General features: G+C 44.0%; 1 protein-coding gene across 1 annotated transcript in view; it reads right to left on the bottom strand.

The window, feature by feature from the left end:
• TDP1 (tyrosyl-DNA phosphodiesterase 1) overlaps positions 1-22,394 on the bottom strand; it is an 83,635-nt gene that overhangs the window by 59,349 nt on the left and 1,892 nt on the right. The window contains exons 2-7 of the mRNA XM_029239740.1: positions 18,998-19,554; positions 15,393-15,436; positions 14,160-14,215; positions 11,322-11,418; positions 6,324-6,358; positions 1,307-1,399 (exon numbers count right to left, since the gene is read on the bottom strand). Of these exons, the coding sequence (XP_029095573.1) occupies positions 1,307-1,399; positions 6,324-6,358; positions 11,322-11,418; positions 14,160-14,215; positions 15,393-15,436; positions 18,998-19,544 (872 nt within the window). The 5' untranslated portion in view covers positions 19,545-19,554. The remainder of the gene's footprint in view (positions 1-1,306; positions 1,400-6,323; positions 6,359-11,321; positions 11,419-14,159; positions 14,216-15,392; positions 15,437-18,997; positions 19,555-22,394) is intronic.

Raw genomic sequence — 22,394 nt, 5'->3', positions numbered from 1 at the left:
AAAAAAAAAAAAGCACCGCGGCTGAGGCTCTTAGAGACAATCCATCCCCGAGACCCTGAACCCGTCAGAACAACGCTGCATTTTGAGAAGCATATCTTAAGTGGGGACACTTGGCAACTAGAACATGTTTGTAGGAAAACCATCAGGCAGTGGGGACAGGGGATCAAGCCACCTTCTATGGTGGGGAAGGGGAGTGAAGAGAGGACGACACACACCTGGCTCAGGGAAAGGCTGTGTGAGGGAAGAGGCAGCTGTGATGCTGCCCGGCCCACTCAGGTCCAGCAGGCCCAGAGGATGGGGGCTGGGAGGCTCTCTGTCTCAGCTCAACTGAAGGTCTAACTTGGGTTCAGTCAGAGCCCCAGAATAGGGCTCTAGCCCAGGCTGGGCAATGGTATGAGCGAGGGAATGAGGAGGAAGATGCAGGGGAAGATACTCGAACCTTGAAAGGGTGAGTTCCTTCTACCACAGGAAAGCAGAGACATGCAGACTAGCTTAAGTGAAAGAAAGCGAAATTAAGGCTGGTCATAATGAAGCCTTATCGGGAAGGAGAACAAAGGATGAAACGATTTGAACAAGTCCCTAAAATCCCTAAAAATAAACCTAAACTTCTCTTAGGAGATCAAAACCTAGATCTGGAATATATGCACCAAGGACAAAGGGTTAGTAATTAAAAAAATAAAATAAAATAAAGCCATGAAAAACCTTCATGTTCAATTCTTTTGGAGATTCACAACCATGTTACAGGCTCTAAAAGGACAGCCGTTTAGATTTGTTTTATGGGAAACTAAACTGACTGGGGGTGAGGGGACATTTTTAGTGCACAATCAACCCCCAAGTTTTCTTTTGATACCTGTTGGGAAGTGGCAAGTACAAGTGGATGCAGGAATAAGTGAGGACCAAGAAAGTTATCAGGAGGGTCTTAATGGAAAAATAATAGGTTCAGGCCTTTCATTTTTCATCCTCTTTCCTGCCTCAGATCCTTGGATCTACTTGGCTGTAGAGTGTATGTATGATGCCATTTTGTAAAAACTACGGTGTATAAATATGTATGTTTACAGGTATAATAAAGGCAGTTATGGATGATTATGTGTTAAACGGTTAACACCGGCTACCTCAAGAGAGGAACTGGGGGGAGGTAGTAAAAGAAGACTATCACTTTTTTTTGCATGTGTCTCTTTTCTATGCCATAATTCTGGTTTTTTTCACAATTAAAAAACAGGAGAAAAAGAATAAATCAAATGTTCTCGCTTTTGACCTTTCTCAGCACACACAGTGACTACGAAGAAATGAACGGAACCCTACAAACCCTTGTGTCTTCTGGTGCCAGTCGGCGTGAATGAGATTGGAGGTGTGTATGACAACCCGGAGGCCTTCTTCGTATAGCAGTAGCATCATTTTCCTTTAAAAACAGAAAAAGGATCAAAAAGCATTAACAGTCTCTCACAATACCTTTCTAATGCAAATGCAATAGCTAAAGGAATCCTTTAAACTCTTATTACATTATCCCAACTTTGAACATTTAGTCTTCTTTTCTTCCATACATCATTGTTATCAAAGTCTGCTTAAGTGACAAGTGGAAAACCACCTTCCAAAATGCTCAGTATTCGGTGGTAAATGAACTTTTGCTCCATCCCGTCCACGTGGCCAGCCCTGGCACTTTAAACCCCTCCCCACACTGTAGTCTGGCTCCTTATTATCTATTCAGCATCACCCATTACTATCAGGGACAACAGGAATCTTCTTGTCCAGTGTTTTCAGAGTATGGTCACAACCTCTTGCTATGCTGTGGCTACCTCGCATTAAAAAAAAACTGCAACAGAATAAATTAGAAACTCAAGAGTATATTGCATATATTTAAGTGTTGGTTCGTGAAACTCCGGTTTCAGCACTTATCAGTACAGACACGTGCAGCAGACTGAAATGACAAACGCATTTCCTACTGTGGGTTGCAGTTTAAGTTTGAAAGATGCTTCACTTTCAAGAGACTGATCTTTCTTCATACTCTATAGACGCCAGACTTGTCACCAGTGTGTACCTGGGCTTGAGGTAAGTCTTCCCTTTTCTTCTCCCTTTACTCAAATCAGCCCTAGAGATTCCCTTCTTTCCCATGGGGCTTCCCCAGTCATCAGATTATTTCTCTTAGTTTAATTCCAGTGAGAGGGAAGAAACAGGACAGATAAGAGCTTTCCATCCGAAGCTGGAAGACCTAAGTACCAGTGTTCATCAGTTAGAAGCCATAGGACCCTACGTAAGTCATTTAATATCTCTGAGTCATTCCATGTCCCCTGAGCCTCGGCTTCTCACTGTGGCATAAAGGATCAACCCCGTGTTCACTTCATAGGGCTGATGTGAGAATGAAACGCAGTACATGTTTTGTTAAATGTAAAACACTCCAGGTGTACATTCCCTCTACTGCTTCCATGCCTTGCTTTACTTTGCCATCTACTTTCGGATGGTTCTTGGCCTCCCGATGGTTTTCTAATTATTTCAGGAACCTAAATTCTCCCTCCCCCAACTAGAGATTCACTCAAGGCAGTAACTCTACCTTATTTCTATGGAGGCCAAAATGCTACTTAACATTTACTGATGGAAGTCAGTTTACACGTGGGAAAAAAATGAACCACTGGTTCTCTCAAATAAACAACATCCCAAATACTATCTCAACCGAATGGGGTTATTAGCATTAAAAAGTACAGAAAAGACTATACAGAGAATGAGATTTAGCTCTTGCCAGAACGAGAATTTAACCCAAGCTGGCAAATGGTAAATTAATGCAAAGCTAGAGAAATGACAGCTGTTGAGCCAATCTTCTCTCCATGTATGAGATGTGCTCCCTGAAATCTGGGCAAATTTACATACACAGTTGCCACATTAGTAGCTGACTGTAATTAAGAATAAGCCAGTTATGAATTCATGATTTAACTTTGACAAATATTTCCATTAGTTAAGGTATCAATTAACAGGAAAATCATGCACTAATGTCAGTGAATCCTATCAAATAGCATTGAGAACTAATCTAAGGGGAGTCATATTAATCTTTTCATAGACAAAATGGCATGTCCCAATAAGGTCAGAGTTAAAAATGGATAAAACATATAAAGAAATGAGGTCTTCCCTGAAAAATACTGACCTGCGTATTATCTATTAAGCTATGGGTGTGGCAGAAGGGACATTTCCCCTATTTGAAGCTGTTCCTGCACAGTGGGGAGGCAAGCTAATGTCTGTGGAGCATTTATGTACCAGGCACTGCTTTAGAAGCCGCACAGAATGCTAGCGCACAGAATGCCACCCAATCCAGAGGAGGCGCTATCATTCCCATTTTACAACTGCAGAATCCGTGGCTAGGAGAGCTCATGGGGACTACCCAGCTCCCCACGTGAACCGGAAGCAGCACTTATTTGGATCACACGTGTTGGATCCTCCTCTTGCTGTGCACGGCTTCCCTTGGGCTGGGCAGGCCGCAGCTACTTCATGCTACTGGGGCAGGAGTGGGTCACACGGAGGGGAGCCCTGCTACAGCCCGAAGAGGAGAGAGACTCATCCTGCAGTCTGCTCCGGGCTGCACAGCCAGATCTGACGCTTCCCTCCCCCTGTGGATTCTCAGGGCCGTGGGAGGTGCCTTTGCTTCCAGCTCTGGGGGCCACCAAAGAGCTTCAGCATTCTAAAGCACTATGAGATAAGCCCCGGGACTGCACAGCATCCTGGAAGCAGGGATGGAGCACATTCACTGTCTCTAAGAGGACCATGAGTTCCTGGGGGATGGGGCCGCAAGTAGTACGTGGTCAGCACCCGCCAGCTGACGCAAGTGTGACCCCAGAGACTCCTTCAGAGTTACTGTGGCAGCTCCGCTCTGTTGGGGGAGGCAGGGGACGTGTTCACACCTGTCACCAGGAGCTGGAAGGCTTTCCTTCTTTCCTAGCTCACGTGTTTGTCTTGCCTCTCTCACCCAAAGACTACAAGCTAGAAGGACAAAAGCCACTACGTCTTAAAACACTTTACATTCCCTTGAGCTGTGCTTCAAGAATATAATAGATATTTAATGAATAACTCTTAAAATATTTTAAAACGAACAACTGAAAGTAATTTCAAGGCATGAGTTCAATCTCCTACAAAATACTGGCATTTTAACAAAATGTAAACTACACACATACTACAGAGTGGGGAAAGGGTCTATCAGTACTTCCCTAGGCACTTTCAACTCTGAATGAGGAACTCTGCTGGGTTTAACCTGCAAAATGTATGTGTTGGAGGCAAAGGAAGAATGGGCTTGCAAAGTGCGCGCGCGTGTGCGTGTGTGCGCGTGTGCGCGCACCAAAGGAAACAGGTTTAATTTTAGCAGTGAGGAAACAACAAAAGTAAATTAAGAACTTAAGCAAAAATAAACAGTTCTAGTCCTGTCTCCCAACACTGGCTGGAGGAAAACTGCCTACCTACTTGGGGCCTCTAGTCTATAAAATGAAGACAAAGGACCAAGTAATTTTTTGAATAGCATTAAAAAAAAAAAAGGATAGCTCCATCCCCCTCAAATGCCACTGTGTCAGATCTGGGCCAGCCCAGCACTCAGTCCCTCCCCTGACCCAGGCTCTCCTATGACTCGCTAGCATATTAAGTGCAGTGTGAAAGTGCCCAAGAAACGCTGGCTGCAGGCACAGAACATGTGCCCTGCACAGGAACCCCACATTGCAGGTCTAGCAAATCATGCCCAGGATCCAAAACAGGGCTTGCTCAATGTATTCTGGAATCAGTAAGGTATTTAGGCTAGGGTTCCAGCTAAGGGCGGGGGACAAGGATCCATCTGGTGCGACGCTTTACTGGCAGAATCTCTCCCAGGACGGCTGACTACTACTGCCACCCATCAGCGTCTCCCACGGTGGTGCAGCTATAGGAGCCTAAGATTCTGACTCAGCCTATTCAGTGCTATTTTGTATCCTTTGCTGAAATTAGCATTCTGTGAGCTCTGTGCCTGATACTCCAGCTAGGTAGGTGCTTGAGGTCACTCTCAACAACCCTCCATTACACTAAAGTTACCAATTAGGGGTGATTGGTAAATGCAGCAACATTTACACAAGAGCACCTAAGACCAGATAATGTATGCTTGATAGGTATCCTTTCACAAAGTGGCTCAGTGCTTTCTGCTCTGGTTCCTTTCTGGAGACAGACTGGCAAAATATAGCTTAAAGCTTACAAAGAGAATGATGAACGTATGCCCTCGTTTTTGGCGTAGTATCAGGAAAACAGTGGTCACTGAAAGACTCGGGGCAAACACTTCCTCCCATGAGATTCCTTGTTGCCTTAGGGACAGATATGCAAAGGGACATGCCTGAAGCAGCAGGCTACCTGTTTCCACTGCTGGTCTAGAAGAAAGATAAGGCTTTGTCACTCTTTTTTTTTTTTTTTTTTTTTTTTTTTTGCCGTACGCGGGCCTCTCACTGCTGTGGCCTCTCCCGTTGCAGAGCACAGGCTCCGGACGCGCAGGCTTGGCGACCATGGCTCACGGGCCCAGCCGCTCTGCGGCATGTGGGATCTTCCCGGACCGGGGCACGAACCCGTGTCCCCTGCATCGGCAGGCGGACTCCCAACCACTGCGCCACCAGGGAAGCCCTTTGTCACTCTTGAGTGTGACATATTTCTAGAGAAATATGATTTACAAAAATACTGAAATCGAGGCAACCATGTCTTATTCTTTTCTCAGCTAGAGAACAATTATGTAAAATGGCTCCATTAAACAGTAAGACTCAAATAAAACGGGAGTCAAGCTGATATGTATCAAGTAGGAAGTAAGAGAAAAGTTTCTCCTGTCTGTTGTTTGCAATGTCTCAGAAATTATCCTAAGAGAATTTTCTGAGATGTCTTGAAGCAGGGACAGGTACCAGCCTCTCAAGATGACAATTTCTTGTAAAACAGCTCTTCTTTCAATCACAGCACAGTTGACCCAACAATATTCTATTTGACGCAACTCAGAATCTTATGAAATTCACAAGACCCTCTTTAAAGTGGTGGAATCCATAGGCATGTGACTACCGCACGTACAGTCATGCGTAACCGCGGACCACAATCTATCCCCCTCAGTTGGCTATAATGAACGCCCTCAAGAGAAAGCAGAAACCGCATCACAGATTCAGACTTTCATGTCCAGAGCCAGAATCCTGGTACTTGGTCTTAAGGCTGTTCAGAAACAACTCCTTTTCCTCTGCTTCCTAAGTGATAGCTTTTCCCCCAGCAAAATCATCACATGTGAGTCCCTCTAAGGGCGATTTCTGAAGAGCATCCTTTGATCTATTAAACTCATATCCTCCCCTCCCCATTTCATAAAAATTGCTTACGTGTGGTGTGTTCCAAATGCAATATCCAACTTTGCCTAGGATAAAAAAGAGGTCAAGTTACTTGTTTTTTAAAAACTCAATAATATCCCTATCTATTGAAAATTAAATTAGAAAAGATTCAGGTCAACTTTTTTTTGTTTTTAAAGTTGTTACTGCCCTCTAGTGGACAAGCCCTTGATCGCCAAAACAGTTTTTATTTTTTAATCTTTTTTTAACATTTTTATTGGAGTATAATTGCTTTACAGTGGTGTGTTAGTTTCTGCTTTATAACAAAGTGAATCAGTTATACATATACATATATCCCCATATCTCTTCCCTCTTGCGTCTCCCTCCCTCCCACCCTCCCTATCCCACCCTTCTAGCTGGTCACAAACCACTGAGCTGATCTCCCTGTGCTATGCAGCTGCTTCCCACTACCTATCTACTTTACATTTGGTAGTGTATATATGTCCGTGACACTCTCTCACTTTGTCCCAGCTTACCCTTCCCCCTCCCTGTGTCCTCAAATCCATTCTCTAGTAGGTCTGCGCCTTTATTCCCATCTTGCCTCTAGGTTCTTCATGACTTTTTTTTTTTTTTAGATTCCATATATATGTGTTAGCATACGGATATGTTTTTCTCTTTCTGACTTACTTCACTCTGTATAACAGACTCTGGGTACATCCACCTCACTACAAATAACTCAGTTTTGTTTCTTTTTATGGCTGAGTAATATTCCATTGTATATATGTACCACATCTTCTTTATCCATTCATCTGTCAATGGACACTTAGGTTGCTTCCATGTCCTGGCTATTGTAAATAGAGCCGCAATGAACATTGTGGTACATGACTCTTTTTGAATTATGGTTTTCTCAGGGTATATGCCCAGTAGTGGGATTGCTGGGTCGTATGGTAGCTCTATTTTTAGTTTTTTAAGGAACCTCCATACTGTTCTCCATAGTGGCTGTATCAATTTACATTCCCACCAACAGTGTATGAGGGTTCCCTTTCCTCTACACCCTCTCCAGCATTTATTGTTTGTAGATTCAAAACAGCTTTTAGAATAGCATCCAGTGAGGTTCATTTTTTAAAAAACTTCTTTTTCATTACCCAGAATGATTCAACACATATTGCATTTTAATTACACTAATTAGAAGTGAGAAGCCTAATTTCCTTAGAAGCCAGAAAACTAATAAAAACAAACGAGACTCTATGCAACGTTTTAAAATTAGATATTTGGCTTATACAGAAATACACAAAGTTTTCAAAGCATATTTAAAAGAAACATTGAAAGTGGTGGCAGTATTGAGACATTATGATATTAAAAGTTTTCTTACATTTATAACACAGAAGATGCTGAAAAATATATTAAATCCATTTTTCATGTTTTAAAATGATATCTTTACAAACAAATGGGGGGGGGGTAGGTGGGGAAGTAAAACATTTTATCTAAAATCCGGTATGGCAAGACCTTGGTTAGGCCTCAAGATGAAAAAGTTAAAATAAATAGAGATGTCAAGAATAGTTTACCAGCTAGGAATTCTGTGTATGGACACAAATCCTGTCTTCACAACTATGTAGGACTTTGGAAAATACTTGAATCTCTATGCCTCGGAAAATACTTGAATCTCTATGCCTCATCTTTCTACTCTTTGAAATGAGGGTACTGTTAGGAGATTCAGGGAGTTGTTAGGAATAAATGAGAGAAGTACACATAAAACGCTTAGGAAAAGGAGCTGCACGGGGTAAGCACTCTACAAATGGAATCAAGTGCTATTAAAATCAAAGCGCCCCCCTGCCCACTCTCCACAGGTGGGCCTGTCTGCTGGGGGCAGCGATGGGAAACTGGAACACACAGGTGAGAATGACATAGCCCGTCCTGGGGATGCTCACGGACAGATGGCCAAGTTCACTACTCTTGTAAACTCAGTGTTCGGGCTGCTCACAGACTGGCACACGTTTGTGTGGACTGGTCACAGAAGAGTGAGCAGGAAAGTGCATTTCATGTCTTTCTTTTAAAAAAAAAATTAACGCAATGTTGTGTTAGTTTCAGGTGTACAGCAAAGTGATTCAGTTATATTGATACGTATATATCTCGATTCTTTTTCAGATTCTTTTCCCTTATAGGTTACTACAAAATACTGAGTATAGTTCCCTGTGCCATACAGTAGTTCCTTGTTGGTTATCTATTTTTTATATAGTAGTGTGTATATGCTAATCCCAGTATTTCACGTCTTTAAATTACAAAATTAGAACAAAGGCTGCCACTCTGTAAATTGATATTTAGCTCAGAAAAAGCAATGGTCAAAATACCTGGCTTCTGAGTTTAGTTTTGTGATTTGTTGTGGGCTTTTGGGCAAGTCTAAGCACAAAAGCAAGGATGATAATAATTTCAACAGATAATATTTAATGGGTGCTTCTTTTTGGCAAATGCACCAAATTCTTTGCCCAATAACCTATGAGATACAGTATTAGTAATTCATTTTAAAGATGAAGAAATGAGGCTTTAAGTGGTTAAGTGATGGGCCCAGAATGACACAGCTAGCGGGCAGAGAGCTGGGACAGAACCCAGGAAGTCTGAACCTGGACCACCAGGTGTGCAAAATGGGAAAAGTGTCAGCATCCACTTATTCTTTGACTTAACGTGACCCAGCTTAGTCAAGTGACACTACGTTGCTAAAAAAAATTCAAAAATTCATTTTAAAGACAAGATATAAAGGTTTTTCAATAAGTCAGGATGGGGCAATCACCATGTCCCTCAGACTAGAGCTGGGAGCTTACGGAGGCTCTTCACACAAGGTTTGGAAGACAGGGCTCATTACGCCCTCTAGTGGCTGGCCTGAAGCATGCCACTAGGCATGCCACCACCTCTCCTTTCAGTACATTTGAAAAACACTTTGTATTTCCATTGATTTTATTGCTGTTTTTCAGGATTCCCATGTTATTTTATTTTCTGCCCACTATTAGTATGATAAGTGCTATCCTACTGCAGTTTAACCTCTTCTGTTTTTGGAAACAAATGCAAAACAAGGGGATTTTAGGCAACTGCTAAGCAAAGGCATATCCTGTGTAGAAGGTGAGCTGCAAACAGGATGGATAAAGAGATGGAATAATTAAAAATTCCAACTACATAAAGTACAGTGAGTTACATCACAGGAAAAATGCTGTGAGACGGGTTTAAAATTGATCAGGTTGAGATTTCTCACTGTTTTAATCTTTAAAAATATACACATACACACACAGATAATATTCTATAGCTAGAAGAAGTGATAAAACGTGAGTTGGAATTCTTTTACCTTGTATGGATGGAGGAAAAAGGACGTTAGAAGGAAAATGGAAAAGAAAAATAATTAGGTTCTATGTAATTCACTCTTGCCTCTGTACTCCAAGAGCAGAAATCCTGAGCCAATTTCACTAAGCTATTGGCCAGGAGAGAAAAGGGCCATGAAAGACTCATTCATCAAGCTGCTCGTGAATGGACTGACCAACTTGCTCAAATAGGAAGAGGTGAATATTACACCAGCCACTTCAGAACCACCACAGGAAGGAAATGATAAATGTTAACATTTTCTGAATTCCATGCTACCCCCTTGCCTCCCCTCCCCGCCCAGTGTGCCTGCTTCTTACACAAAATGTCACACATGAAAAGATCCTTTCAGACGTGGAGGCTAAAACAAGGAGTCCTAAGGAAACTCCAGGACTCACTGGTCACACTGTATTTCCATGAACTGACTGGAAAGTATCAGGGCAAAATTATGGGAATATATAAAGAAACAGCCTTCTCGCCTCTTCTCTGCTTTGGTCCCAGCAAACCAAGCCTGTTCTGAGACCACTTAACGCCCCTCATCGGACTAGGATCACACGCAGCATACAACTCGCAAGGTAGTTTTCTAACAGATCTGCTTCTGATCGATCTATGGGTCTCTCCAGTATTGAGTGATTCTTGTGAAAAAGAACTAAGGGCTATGGGTGAAATGTCAATGGCAGCTAATGTCACAATAAAAACTACCAGTTTTGAGCTGCCTTCAGAGAAAGAAACTGCCACTGAATTGAATCCAAAAAACCTGCTCAATAATGCTGAAGCCTCCGTTTCCACAGGGACATGGACAAAATAGATACAACCAGAGGGCTGGCAGGTTGGGGAAAGATAGGGAACCCTTGATATACCAGGTACAACTGAAGAAAGTGAACGCTTTAACCTGAACGAGAAAACTAGGGGGACAAAATAGATGACTTCAGATATGAGAATCACTGACATGTGCAAGGAGATTTAGTCTATGTGGCTCCAGAGCGGGAAAATTAGGACCAACGTAGAAGGCAGAGGAAGAAGATTGTGTGTGTCAACCTGGCTAGGCCACAGCACCCAGATATTTGGCCAGATGTTGCCGTGAAGGTATTTTTTGAGGAGATTAACGTTTCAATCAGTGGACTTTGAGTAAAGGAGATTACCCTCCAGAATGTTTGTGAGCCTCAGTCAGTCTGTTGAAAAGTGGAAAGGAAATTAAAAACAGACTGATTCCCTGCAGGAAGAGGGAATGAGTCTCCAGTCGGTTTTTGGCCTCAAAATGCAACATCAGTGCTTCTTGGGGTCTCCAGCCTGCCCTGCAGATTTTGGACTTGCCACCCTCCACAATCACATGAGCCAGTTCTTTGAAAATAAATCTCTGTCTACACACAGACACACACACAGAGACACACACACACAGACACACACACACACACACAGACACACACACACACACACACACATACACACCCTTATTGGTTCTGTTTCTCTGGAGAACCTTGACTAATTACAGAGATATCAGGTTAACATAAAGGAAAATCTTTCAACCATGAGGGGTACCCGCAAATAGGATGAGCTACCTCAGGAAGCGTTTAAGCCAAGGCTGGAGAGATGTCTGTTGGTGATGCTGGAGAGAGGATTCCTGCATTAGGTGGGTGGATAGACTCAAGGTCTCAATTTCCTTCCAACTCTCAGACTAAGCATGATCTCGAAGGGCAATGAGTAGCTTACCTGGCAGAGGGCAATGTTTTCATAAGGCTTTGCCTGGGCATGTAGGTGAGCTTTTGCTTCGCGTTTGTCGCCATGCACGAGCAGGATTGGTTTCTTCCTGAAAAAGAGAGCAGGAGTATTTAAAATCCATCATTCATGAAGCTGAACTGGCACCCAGTTAAGGGTCACTGACCACCGACATCTGTTTCTGGCCTGTGTGGTGACTGAGTAGGGGGCCAGCACAGGACATTGACCGGCTAACCTTCGGTAACTGGTTACCTTTATAATGGAGCCCTGTGGCCTGAGCCTGAAGCTCTGCTGTGACCTGGAGGGGTTGTGACTCAAGAAAGTCCTCGAGTAATTATCTTCTTTGGTCCAAAAGGGCACATCATCAGCTCTGTGTTAATACATTTAAATTCAGATAGACTAAAAGATATACAATCATTGTTGTCTAGTACGATGCTCTTTTCTTTCCCTTCTCTTGGCCCAAACAATAGACCACTTCCTCACTAGCCATATGTTAAACCCCTACTGTGAGCAAGGTCCTGCACCATATGCCTAGAACACAAGTGAAGGGGCCCAGGCCCACAGCATGTAGTTTCACTAATAGGTGGTGATATTTCAATGCAACAGAGCCCAATGCACATTGAAAATGCCCTATTTTTAAATTCAAAAGGACAATATAAAAACATTCTGCAGGAATAGATTAAAAGGGCTTTTAAAGGAACCATGATCTACTCTGGTTAATTCAAAGCGAGATAAGCCTTAGAAATCAATATACCTTTATAAGCTCTCCCAACAAAACAAAAATTGGATTTTTCTCCTACAAGCAATCAAGCAAGATGAACAACTTCCACAATTATCAATCACACGCAGAATGATTCTCTGCCACACGTGAAGGGACAACACTCAACTAAAAAGAAACAGGACAGGGGCTTCCCTGGTGGCGCAGTGGTTGAGAGTCCGCTTGCCGATGCAGGGGACACGGGTTCGTGCCCCAGTCCAGGAAGATCCCACATGCCACGGAGCGGCTGGGCCCGTGAGCCATGGCCGCTGAGCCTGCGCGTCCAGAGCCTGTGCTCCGCAACGGGAGAGGCCGCAACAGTGAGAGGCCCGTGTACCGCAAAAAAAAACCAAAACAAAAAAAAAAACAGGACAGAAAACGCACATCCAGGACTGATTCCTAACCCCTAAGCCTGATAGCTTTATTCTAACATGTCAGGTAAAATAAAACTAAGAAACACACCTTCCCGGTTTGTTTCTATTTGGAAAAAATTTTCTATTTTACAACTAGAAACACAGTACAGAGAATAATGTAAGAGATAATCATGCATGTGTTACCTAGAAACGATTCCTGTTATCAGATTATCAGGTCTTTTTAAAAAATAAAAGATTAAACATTATTGACAGAAGCTGAAGTCCTCATTAATTACTTCAGATTTACTGGTGTTCTAAAAACTATCACAAAAAGGCAGTGTGATGGGTAATTTTGTGTGTCAACTTGATTGGGCCAAGGGTGTCCAGATAACACATTATTTCTGGGGCTTCCCTGGTGGCACAGTGGTTGGGAGTCCACCTGCCGATGCAGGGGACACAGGTTCGTGCCCCGGTCCGGGAAGATCCCACATGCCGCGGAGCGGCTGGGCCCGTGAGCCATGGCCGCTGAGCCTGTGCGTCCGGAGCCTGTGCTCCGCAACGGGAGAGGCCACAACAGTGAGAGGCCCGCATACCGCAAAAAAAAAAAAAAAAAACCCAAAAAAACCCCAAAACACATTATTTCTGGGTGTGTCTGTGAGGGTGCTTGCGGAGGAGATGACCATTTGAATCGGTGGCTCAACAAAGCAGATCACCCTCCCTAATGTGGGTGGGCATCATCCAATACTTTGAATAGGTTGGTGAAATTATTTTCTCTCCTGTTTAAGCCACTGTTATTTCTACTTTTCTGTTACACGCAGCTGAAACTAATCTTACGTGTTACAGGTCAAATATGAGCCCTCGAGTGCCAAAGCTGCTTGGGAAATTTCAACAGTATTTTATCTATTAGTATTACTTTTGGCTGTGCCTCGTGGCTTGCAGGATCTTAGTTCCCCAACCAGGGACTGAACCTGGGCCACAGCAATGAAAGCACCGAGTACTAACCACTGGACTGCCAGGGAGCTCCCAGCATTTTATCTATTATTAATAACGAAGCTTCCCACAATCTGACGTGCTAAATGCACCATGGACTTTGAGGACCCTGACAACCATTCTCCTGCATGTGTATTCCTCCACCTTACCTGCTGTTATGGGATTCTGCCACGTCCATGTGTTAGAAATGGGACAGATGGCATGTCACCGTGGGATGCCATATTTATTTGGTTTGCACTGCCTAATATGAGGCAGACAGACTGAAAACCCATCACTTCCATAATCTGGGTAAGGGAAGGCCCTATGACCCCTGCATTAACTCCTAAGCTACGTGAAAATTCACTTGTGAAACAAGAGAGTCTCAAAAAAAGAACAGCACTGATGTGCCCAGTGAAGTATGGCATGCTTACAGGTCGAGAACGCAGGTGGCAGTGACCTTTTCCTTCATATTAACATTGGACCTATAATTTTTTTATTTGGGTTGAAATTTGTCCTAATCTACTTCTGGACAGAACAGAAGGACACGCTAAAATCTGTATTAGGAAGTCTTGCGATTAGTTAGAATATATCAAAAAATGCTGTTTTCCCAGTATAACTTAACGTTTTTATGATTTCAATAGTTCCAAAAGAAATATTCAAAGAAGATGCACGGCAGCTGCCTGAGAAACACAAATCTTGTGTTTTAAGGCTGCATTACAGTTATGATGTCATCCATCACTCTGTGGAACTCACCTGAACTCTGGTGGATACTGTTTTACGAGCCAGTCCACATCAAAGCAGTAGTTAAACTGGATGGGGGGAAGAAAAGAAGTCACCGGCAATTCAGAAAAGCAGTCTATAAGGAGAAGTGTTTGGTTATTGAGTTCAAAGAAACTCTAATGATGAACTACATGTATTATGTATAAACATGGACAATTTGCTACAATACTCATAAACAAAGCTAAAATACATCTTGAAGGGAATACACCATTCAAAGGTTCTGAATTAGTGCGGGAGTGCCTGAGAAAACAGAAAATTACCTCTGCATGCTTTGGCAGCATTTGTATTTGTAAACTGAGTCTTTTTACATTATTTCTAAGAGTCCTCTGATTAATGGGGCTTATAAATTTATCCCTTTTCCCCTAGATGATTATAAAAAGCACTTTTGAAAAGAACATTTCCTTTCAGCCTAACTTATGAGCTAGCTTTGTAAACAGGCATCTGCGACTGGACATTCACTAGGCTTATGACAATTACATCTTGATTACAGGTTCTGGACTAGACTTACCCACGGGGGTCCTCCCCAGGCCTGGGTAATCCCTGGACCTCCTCCTGGACATACTGACTCAATCTAGCCAGGAGAACACACACAAATTCACCCCACGTTCCATCTGGAGACCAGGATTCCCGCCGCCAAGCAGAACATGGAGCACACAGAAAGCTTTGCCTTCTTTAGGCACAAGACCTTGTTCTATTTGCTGGAGAGCCTGGCACGTGAAGGTGATTTATTAACGCAAAGGGACCAGCTCTGTCAGGCAGGAGAGCTGCCAATCAAACACGTCAATCAAACATGCAGACGTACCCACATCCATAACTTCTACTCACTTCTCTTTGGAGGGTGTTGGAAATTTCTCATTTACTTCTCTAAATCAAATCAAACTTGACATGGCCTTCACCTCTCTACCCACACTCCCAGGGAGGTGCACCAGAGTCCTGTGAGATTATTAGTGTCCCAAAGACAAGTCCCTCAGGTTGGAATTTGCAGAGTGACTTCCTGGCCAGTCCTTATGGCCCAATCGAGAGTCAGAAGCCCCAGTGATCGTGCATCCACGTTCCAGGCTGATGGATCCCACAACCACGGCGTTTGGTGCCAGCCTCCAGGTGCCATCTCAGGGACCCTGCACAGGACCGGCCCACAGGTCCCACTGCTCACTTTCTTACAGAGTTATTTGCCCCTTCCGTCCAAAGAAAAAACTGTAAACTCACCTGAGCTGAAGAAACAAGTGTCCCAAATAGAGGAGATAAAATATCTGGGGAGACAAAACATTTATATCTAATTTCATATTTTTGATAAAGACTACCTAGTAATAATAATCACAACTGACTTATTAAATAGTCACTGACGAGATTTTGGCTTAGAAAATGATGCACTGAAAAGGTACTACAAGACTAGACTTTAATGTTCCATAAAATTCAAGAGAAAATTTCCCTGGGCTATTTAATAATATTTATTATGTATCAGTATTATTTAACCACACATAATGGAAAATCAAGATCTACAACTTTAGTACTGGATGACTGGGCAATTTTACAAACTGCCAATAAGGACAATAACGATGAGTGTCCTTCCTCTTTCCAGATCTCTTAATTTTTTACCTCCTTCAAGTACTCACTGAAGTCTCTCGCCAGGAAACCTCCCCAGTCTGGGACTAGCAAGACAGCTCTCTGGAGCCTGAGGGCTCTTGCTTCGCGTGGAGGGAGGACAGAGGCCCCCGCAGCTCCAAGCTCATATTTCTAGCACCCAGGTCATCTCTAAGGAGGGCCCACCTTGCACCCACTCAGGCTTTACTTCAGAGAAAACAGAAAGCCATGTCTACACCCTGAGAGGAAGCACACAACCCTCATCGCCACCACTGATTATAATAGCCTCACTTGGACAGGACCCATCGGGTGCCAGGCCCTGTTCCTGGTACTTTCCACGTGTTAACTCTCACTCCTCGCAGCCATTTTCTGTCCGTGGGGGTCTGTCGTTCCCATGTTGTAGATGGAGAGTCTCTCCTTAGGGGGCCGCCCGTGGCCACACAGGTGGAGTCAGGCAGGGTCGGGACTTGAACACAGACAGTCTGGCTCCAGCACTTCCGCTCTAACCACCAAGCCAACCCTGAGGGTTCAGACTGGGCTCGTTCACTTATTTGACCCGTATTTATTGAGCGCCTCCTGTCTTCCAGACATGGAGATAAATGCCAGGGTACAAAGATTTTAAAAGAACAAAAAAGTCCTCTAAGGAAGCTCCTACCTTAAAGGGAGAGTTGCACAATCAAGAGAGAAACTGCGGGCTTCCCTGGTGGCGCAGTGGTTGAGAGTCCGCCTGCCGATGCAGGGGACACGGGTTCGTGCCCCGGTCCGGGAAGATCCCACATGTCATGGAGCGGCTGGGCCCGTGAGTCATGGCCGCTGAGCCTGCGCGTCCGGAGCCTGTGCTCCGCAACGGGAGAGGCCACAGCAGTGAGAGGCCCGCGTACCGCAAAAAAAAAAAAAAAAAAAAAAAAAAGAGAAACTGCAACGTGATGCCCCCATTTTGCCCCCACTGCCACTCCTCTTTCTACCTTTCTAAATTTTACCCATTTTTCAAGGCCCATCTGAGGTCCCTCTTCCTCCATGAGATCTTCTAAACAACCTACAATTATGGCCTTTGTTGGAGTGGTACACCAAATGCTTAAGAGCACGCACTGTGATGCTGGAATGCCTGCATTCAAATCCCAGTTCTGCCATCTGCCAGCTCTACGGCCTTGGGCAGGTTATTTAACTTCTCTGCAGATCGGTCACCTATCCGAGGAGGACAACTGTAACATCTACTCATAAGGCTGTTTCGAGGATTAAAGGAGATAATCTATATAAAAGCTCCTATCATGTTACCTCTCCTTCTTCCGTATCTTGGTGCCAATAACCAGTCTTTATCACTTTATTATATACAGCAAAACCTTGCATAGTTCTTTATTTCCTGTTTCAATCTCTCTCAAATAAAATGAAACACTGAGATCTATCTTACATTTCTGCAAAGCACCTAGACATTTGCAAAAAGGAAAAATAAACACCTTGTAGAATCAAACTCTTTGTAGTATGGAATTAAATATACCAACATTTATACATCACATAAGATGTAATTATACATTGGGTATATAATTAAAACACTATTCACAGTGAACACAATCTATTCTTGAATGTGGGCAAGAAAGGTAATGTGAAATACGGGTGACGATGTTTATTTTGTGTCTCTGCCACGTGAATATACTGTACCGGGCACTTCATGTGTTATCTCCCTTTTTTCTGAATCCCCAGTTTAAAGGTGAGTGAACTGAAATTGTGAAGAATGTTAGGTCCTTTGTTAATTACCAACACAGCAAGCGGGTGGTGAGGCCCTGTGTCTGGGATTCTAGGGGCCCTGCCGTTCTCTCAAAGGAAACCCTTGTTTCCTCTCTGCACGCAAAGCTTTTGACACCAAGTGTAGCAGGAGGGAGGGGGGGTTCCCACACAGACCAATCCTCCACGGACACCAGCTGCGCGTCCTACAACTGAATTCAATTCTGACACCATCCACCCGGAGGTGGCATCAGACCCCACAGGACTGCCCCCACCTCAGATGCCAGTCACAAGCCCGGACCACCTGTGCTTCTGACCGACCGGCTATAAATTGGGGGTTGCCACCATCCCCTCCGCGGGCTCGATAATTTGCTGCAAGGCCTCACAGAACTCAGAAAAGCAATTTCCTCGCTAGATTACCAGCTTATTATAAAAGGACACAACTCAGGAACAGCCAGATGAAGAGATGCACAGGGCGAAGTATGGGGGACAGGGCGCGGCCACGCCCTCTGCAGGTGTGCCACGGCTCAGCACCTCCTTGTCGGCACCAACCTGGAGGCTCTGTGAACCCTTCCAATGAGGGGTCTTTTACAGAGGCTTCATTACACAGGCAAGACTGACTAAATCAGTGGCCCTTAGCGGTGAACTCGATCTCCAGCCCCTCTGCCCTCCCTGGAGGTGGAGGTTAGGGCTGAAAGTTCCAGCTTTAATCACCAGGCTGGTTCCCCAGGCAACCAGCTCCCCCCTTCCTAGGGGCTTTCCGAAAGTCATCGCATTAACATACACTCCACTCCGGTGTGGCTGAAAGGGGCTTGTTAGGAATAACAAAAGATGCTCCTTTCACCCTTCATCACCTTGGAGCTATTTCAGGAACCTGGGACAAAAACCAAAACCAAACCCCAACTATAACCGGAGTGAAGACCAAATATCTGTATACATCACAATATCACACAGATACTCCCTGGGGACTAACCACAGCAGCCAAAAATCAGGGCACTTCTTGTCTTGCTTCTGCGCCAGGAACCAAAACCAGGCTTTCAAGCAATGGTTCTCAAACTTGATTGGGCTTGTTAAACGAGATTGCAGGGCCAGGCTCCCAGAGTCTGGTGCTGGGAATCTGAAGAGGAGGCCGAGAATTTGCATGTTCAACAAGCTCCGGGTGGTGCTGACACTGCTGGTCCAGGGACCAGAGAGAACTATTGCTGTCAAGGGCTGGCTACTTGGTTAATCAAGTGTCAGCGACCGAGTTTAACCTTTAAATTACAAGTTAAGTAATTCTAAGCACTGTGCAAGGGGTGCCAGCAGGGTGACCTGCAGGGCTCTGGGAGACACCTGCTCGCTTCCTGACCTAAGCAGTTTGCTGTCAAACGAATGCATCTGCTTGTCAAAATGGGTTTTTTTCCCCCTGAGAGAAGTTCAGAGGGTTCTTAAGAGATCCCTTCTAGGCGTCCCTCCTGTTTTTCGAGGGGAAGCCCCACAAGTGCAGCTCCCAGACCCCCGGCTTCACTCACCCCTGATGTGGAGGGCTCCCGAGTTATACTTTGGCTTAATTCCGGAGACTCTAGCGAGGTAAAATTGGAAGGGGTTCCCTTTACCCAGCATGTCCCAGATGTCCTGGCCTTCCCCTGACGTTTCAAGCCCGTGGCCGGCCGACGGGCTGTGATGCCCAGCTCCCGGGACAGCACCATCTCTGGGAGAAGGGAGGCCTTTCTCCTCTTTGACCCCCGTGTCCTTAGCCTGCTTTTGCTGCGTCTCTGGTGGCAGCTCATCCTCACTGCTGGAGAGACACCAGCCCAGGTCTTCCTGGGAACCGCCCTTCTGCCTTTTGGGAGGTGAAGCTTCTGAAACGGAATCTGTGTTGCTGAATTTCACGGGTGCGATCTTCCTCCTGTGGGCAGCTTTCCGAGCCTCGGAACAGGTGTACTTTGGCTCACTGGCTGCTCCCTGCTCAGCGTGCGGGAGAAAAGAGGTAGATGGCTCGTCCGGTCTTGGCTTTTCCTCCTCACTTTCATCACTACTGGATATCGTCCACCTCCCATAATTGCCTTCCTGAGACATTACACTTCCTCTGGAAATGAAAGGTGGAAATTTCGTTATTTCCCATCCACCAGGCCACCGGCACACTCATGCTCTTGCTCTCAAATTCCGTGTCCTGACCTTCTAGGACACATACAGCACACCTGACACTTACCAGATGCCAAGACGTGTCACTAACATCAGCGGCTCTGTAGGTGTTCACGGCACATCACCAAAATCTGCCGTGAGAACTTGGCAAATAAAGTGATGGCGAAAATCCTGCTCACCTTCTGCTTCTCTCCCTTTGTCTTTCCACCTAGACCTTGTTCTTAAATGCCTGAGGAAATGGAGTTGAGCCAAAGTCCAAAACAAAAATGTGCACTCTTAGCCCTGAAGCTTCCAACAGGTGTTTGGGGTTAAGGTCAGTTTAAGGAATTTCAGGAGTAACTCTGACTATGCTCATATTTTTAAGGTCAAATTGGAATTTATCACCTATTCCTCACCCAGGTATGGGAGCCCAAAGGACTTCAGGGACTACTTCTTACTCCCCCAAGATAAGCTACTTACCATAGAGCTTAACGAAATCCTCCAGGCAGTAACAAATGATCAATTCTATATATATATTATCTAGGGATGCTTCCATGAGGACCCAACTGACTCAATGATTATCTAATCCTAAATCAAACCTGCAGAGAAAGAACTTGTACTAAAGCAAAACGTTACTTGTTTTCTAAACCACACAGTTTAACTTCTACTTTCTTGCTCTCAAAAGAGGAAAACACATGAAACTTTTGCTTTTCTTACCTACAAAATGTCACCAATTCAAGGGTAAAGGGCTATCTAAGTAGATTTCCCAAATAACTAAAGAAGAGCTCCTTAGTGTGATTTAAAAAAAAAAAAGAATACACTTTAGTACAAGACCCAGAGGAAAATTACACAACTCAAGAGTCTGTGCTCAGATCGTGGACAGTGTCTACATGTTTGCTCTACAGCGTTAGCAGGACCTGCTATGAGTGCAGATATAGGACAGACTGCAGCATAACCCCCACTCCTTAAAAAAGGCTAAATTCTGCACTGAAAGACTTGCTAATGAATATACTTTCATGTTTCAAGCTAAAAAGTATATATATTTTAAGGTATCTATCACTTTGCACAACTTCTCACCTTTTTCAATTTATGACCAAGTCAGATAAGGTTTCTCCTGTAAATTACACATTTCAAGGAGCTTTTAAGCAGAGTGCATCTAGACAATAATTTGACTCGTTCTTCATGGCCCAGGGTCACTATTAAGCCCACCTGGCATGGACAGTGTTTTGCAGCCACAATTGTAGGGACCACAGATGGATGCAGACACTTGTTCCTGTAATAGGGGCCCTAGACTGTCTAGGTCTTCTTTTCTAAAAGTTCTCTGTCCTTTCCCCCTGTGTTCAGTCCACTTCTAGGGGCTGTTTGAACTCTGAGTAGGTTTTTCCCCCTAAATTGTTTCTAATCTGATAAGGGTTAAGACACCAGATAATCAAGCTTGTTGGAACTGTATTGTTACAGTTAACAGGATCTGAGAACCAGGTTTTCCCATGAAAGGGGTTAAGACAGACTTACTACTTAACACCTACTTAAACAGCTCAGTTTTTTGTTTGTTTTGACTGTTTTTTTAAAACTTAAGTTCCCTTAGTGTTCTAGACTCTGGAGACTGCTATCACAATTCACTTTGAAGGAGCCATTTTGTCAGTTAGTTTGTAATTGAAAAATGATTTAAGAACAAAAGAACCATCTCTGGAAAAACTACTGTGCTGTAAGCTCTAGCTTCCATTGAATTCTAAACCAGCTCTAAAGCTAGGCAATGAGTAATAGAATCTTCAACTGAGATTCCTCAGCCTGTTCTCCCTAGATTCCTGCCCCATCCTAAAGCGGAGAGGGTCTCAGAGTTTTTAGGTGAAAAAAGGGTTCAGCTCCCAGCCTGAGAAAAGGAGCTGTATGCAGACCTTAGAGATCACCACCACCCCTCTTCCCAGATCAATTACGTATAAATAAAATGGAATTCAAAAATCCTGAGAACTCTAAAAGGAAAATATTTATTCGCCTTTAGTGACTGTGTGAGCTATTTAGGAGATTTCTAAATTTTTCAGTTTTATCATTATCTACACTTTCTAGAACCACATGTGGGTGGGGGAGGGGAGGAGGACAGAGAATTCCCTCCAAAAAAGGACAAGTGGGTAAAAAATAAAGCTTTGAAAAAGACATTTCCTAGAGAGAAAAAAAGTTTTCCTCTGCTCTATACATGGTTTAAATTTTGGATCTACTCACAATCCAAAATGTGCCTGAGATTTACCAATTAAAGGCAAAAAAACCTTGTAGTATGCTAATAAAACTGTAACAAATCATTAAGCCTAGCAGGTTACCAGCCTCTCTATGCAGTCAAGGCGCTTAGCCTGTTGAAGAGGAGCTGTTGGTAAACACCAAGATTAACCAGCAACTGATTCTACTTTGGAGGACTGGATCTGGTCTCAGGATCAGAATTTCATTTCTCTCTCACACAGGCCCATATTCTCTGCATTCTCAGACAGCTTTCATACTCAAGTCATAGAGCTTTACAAGGATAGAACCTAAGTGTTTTCCTTCAATTGTTTGTTCATGGTTTGTCTTCCCTGGGCAGTGTCTCGCACAGCACAGGTCTAACACCACACTCTGGGTAAGTGGTGACACCAGGATCAGAATTACAACACAGGTGGGCTGACTCTGAGAGCTGACATTCAGTGGGTCAGCAAAGTGCAGTATTTCCCAAAGCGGAGGTGACTGGGACCTGACATTAACTAACATTACGTTATGAAAGTACCTCCCTTTCCCATTCCAATCCAATGTCTCAGTTTAATCAAGGAGAAAGCTGTTTGTAGA

Source organism: Monodon monoceros, unplaced genomic scaffold (genome assembly GCF_005190385.1).
Source record: "Monodon monoceros isolate NGI ecotype Baffin Bay Population unplaced genomic scaffold, NGI_Narwhal_1 Super_Scaffold_21, whole genome shotgun sequence".
NCBI classification, from domain to species: domain Eukaryota; kingdom Metazoa; phylum Chordata; class Mammalia; order Artiodactyla; family Monodontidae; genus Monodon; species Monodon monoceros.
The sequence above is the reverse complement of the archived record's forward strand: the minus strand, read 5'-3'. Positions and strand labels throughout refer to the sequence as shown.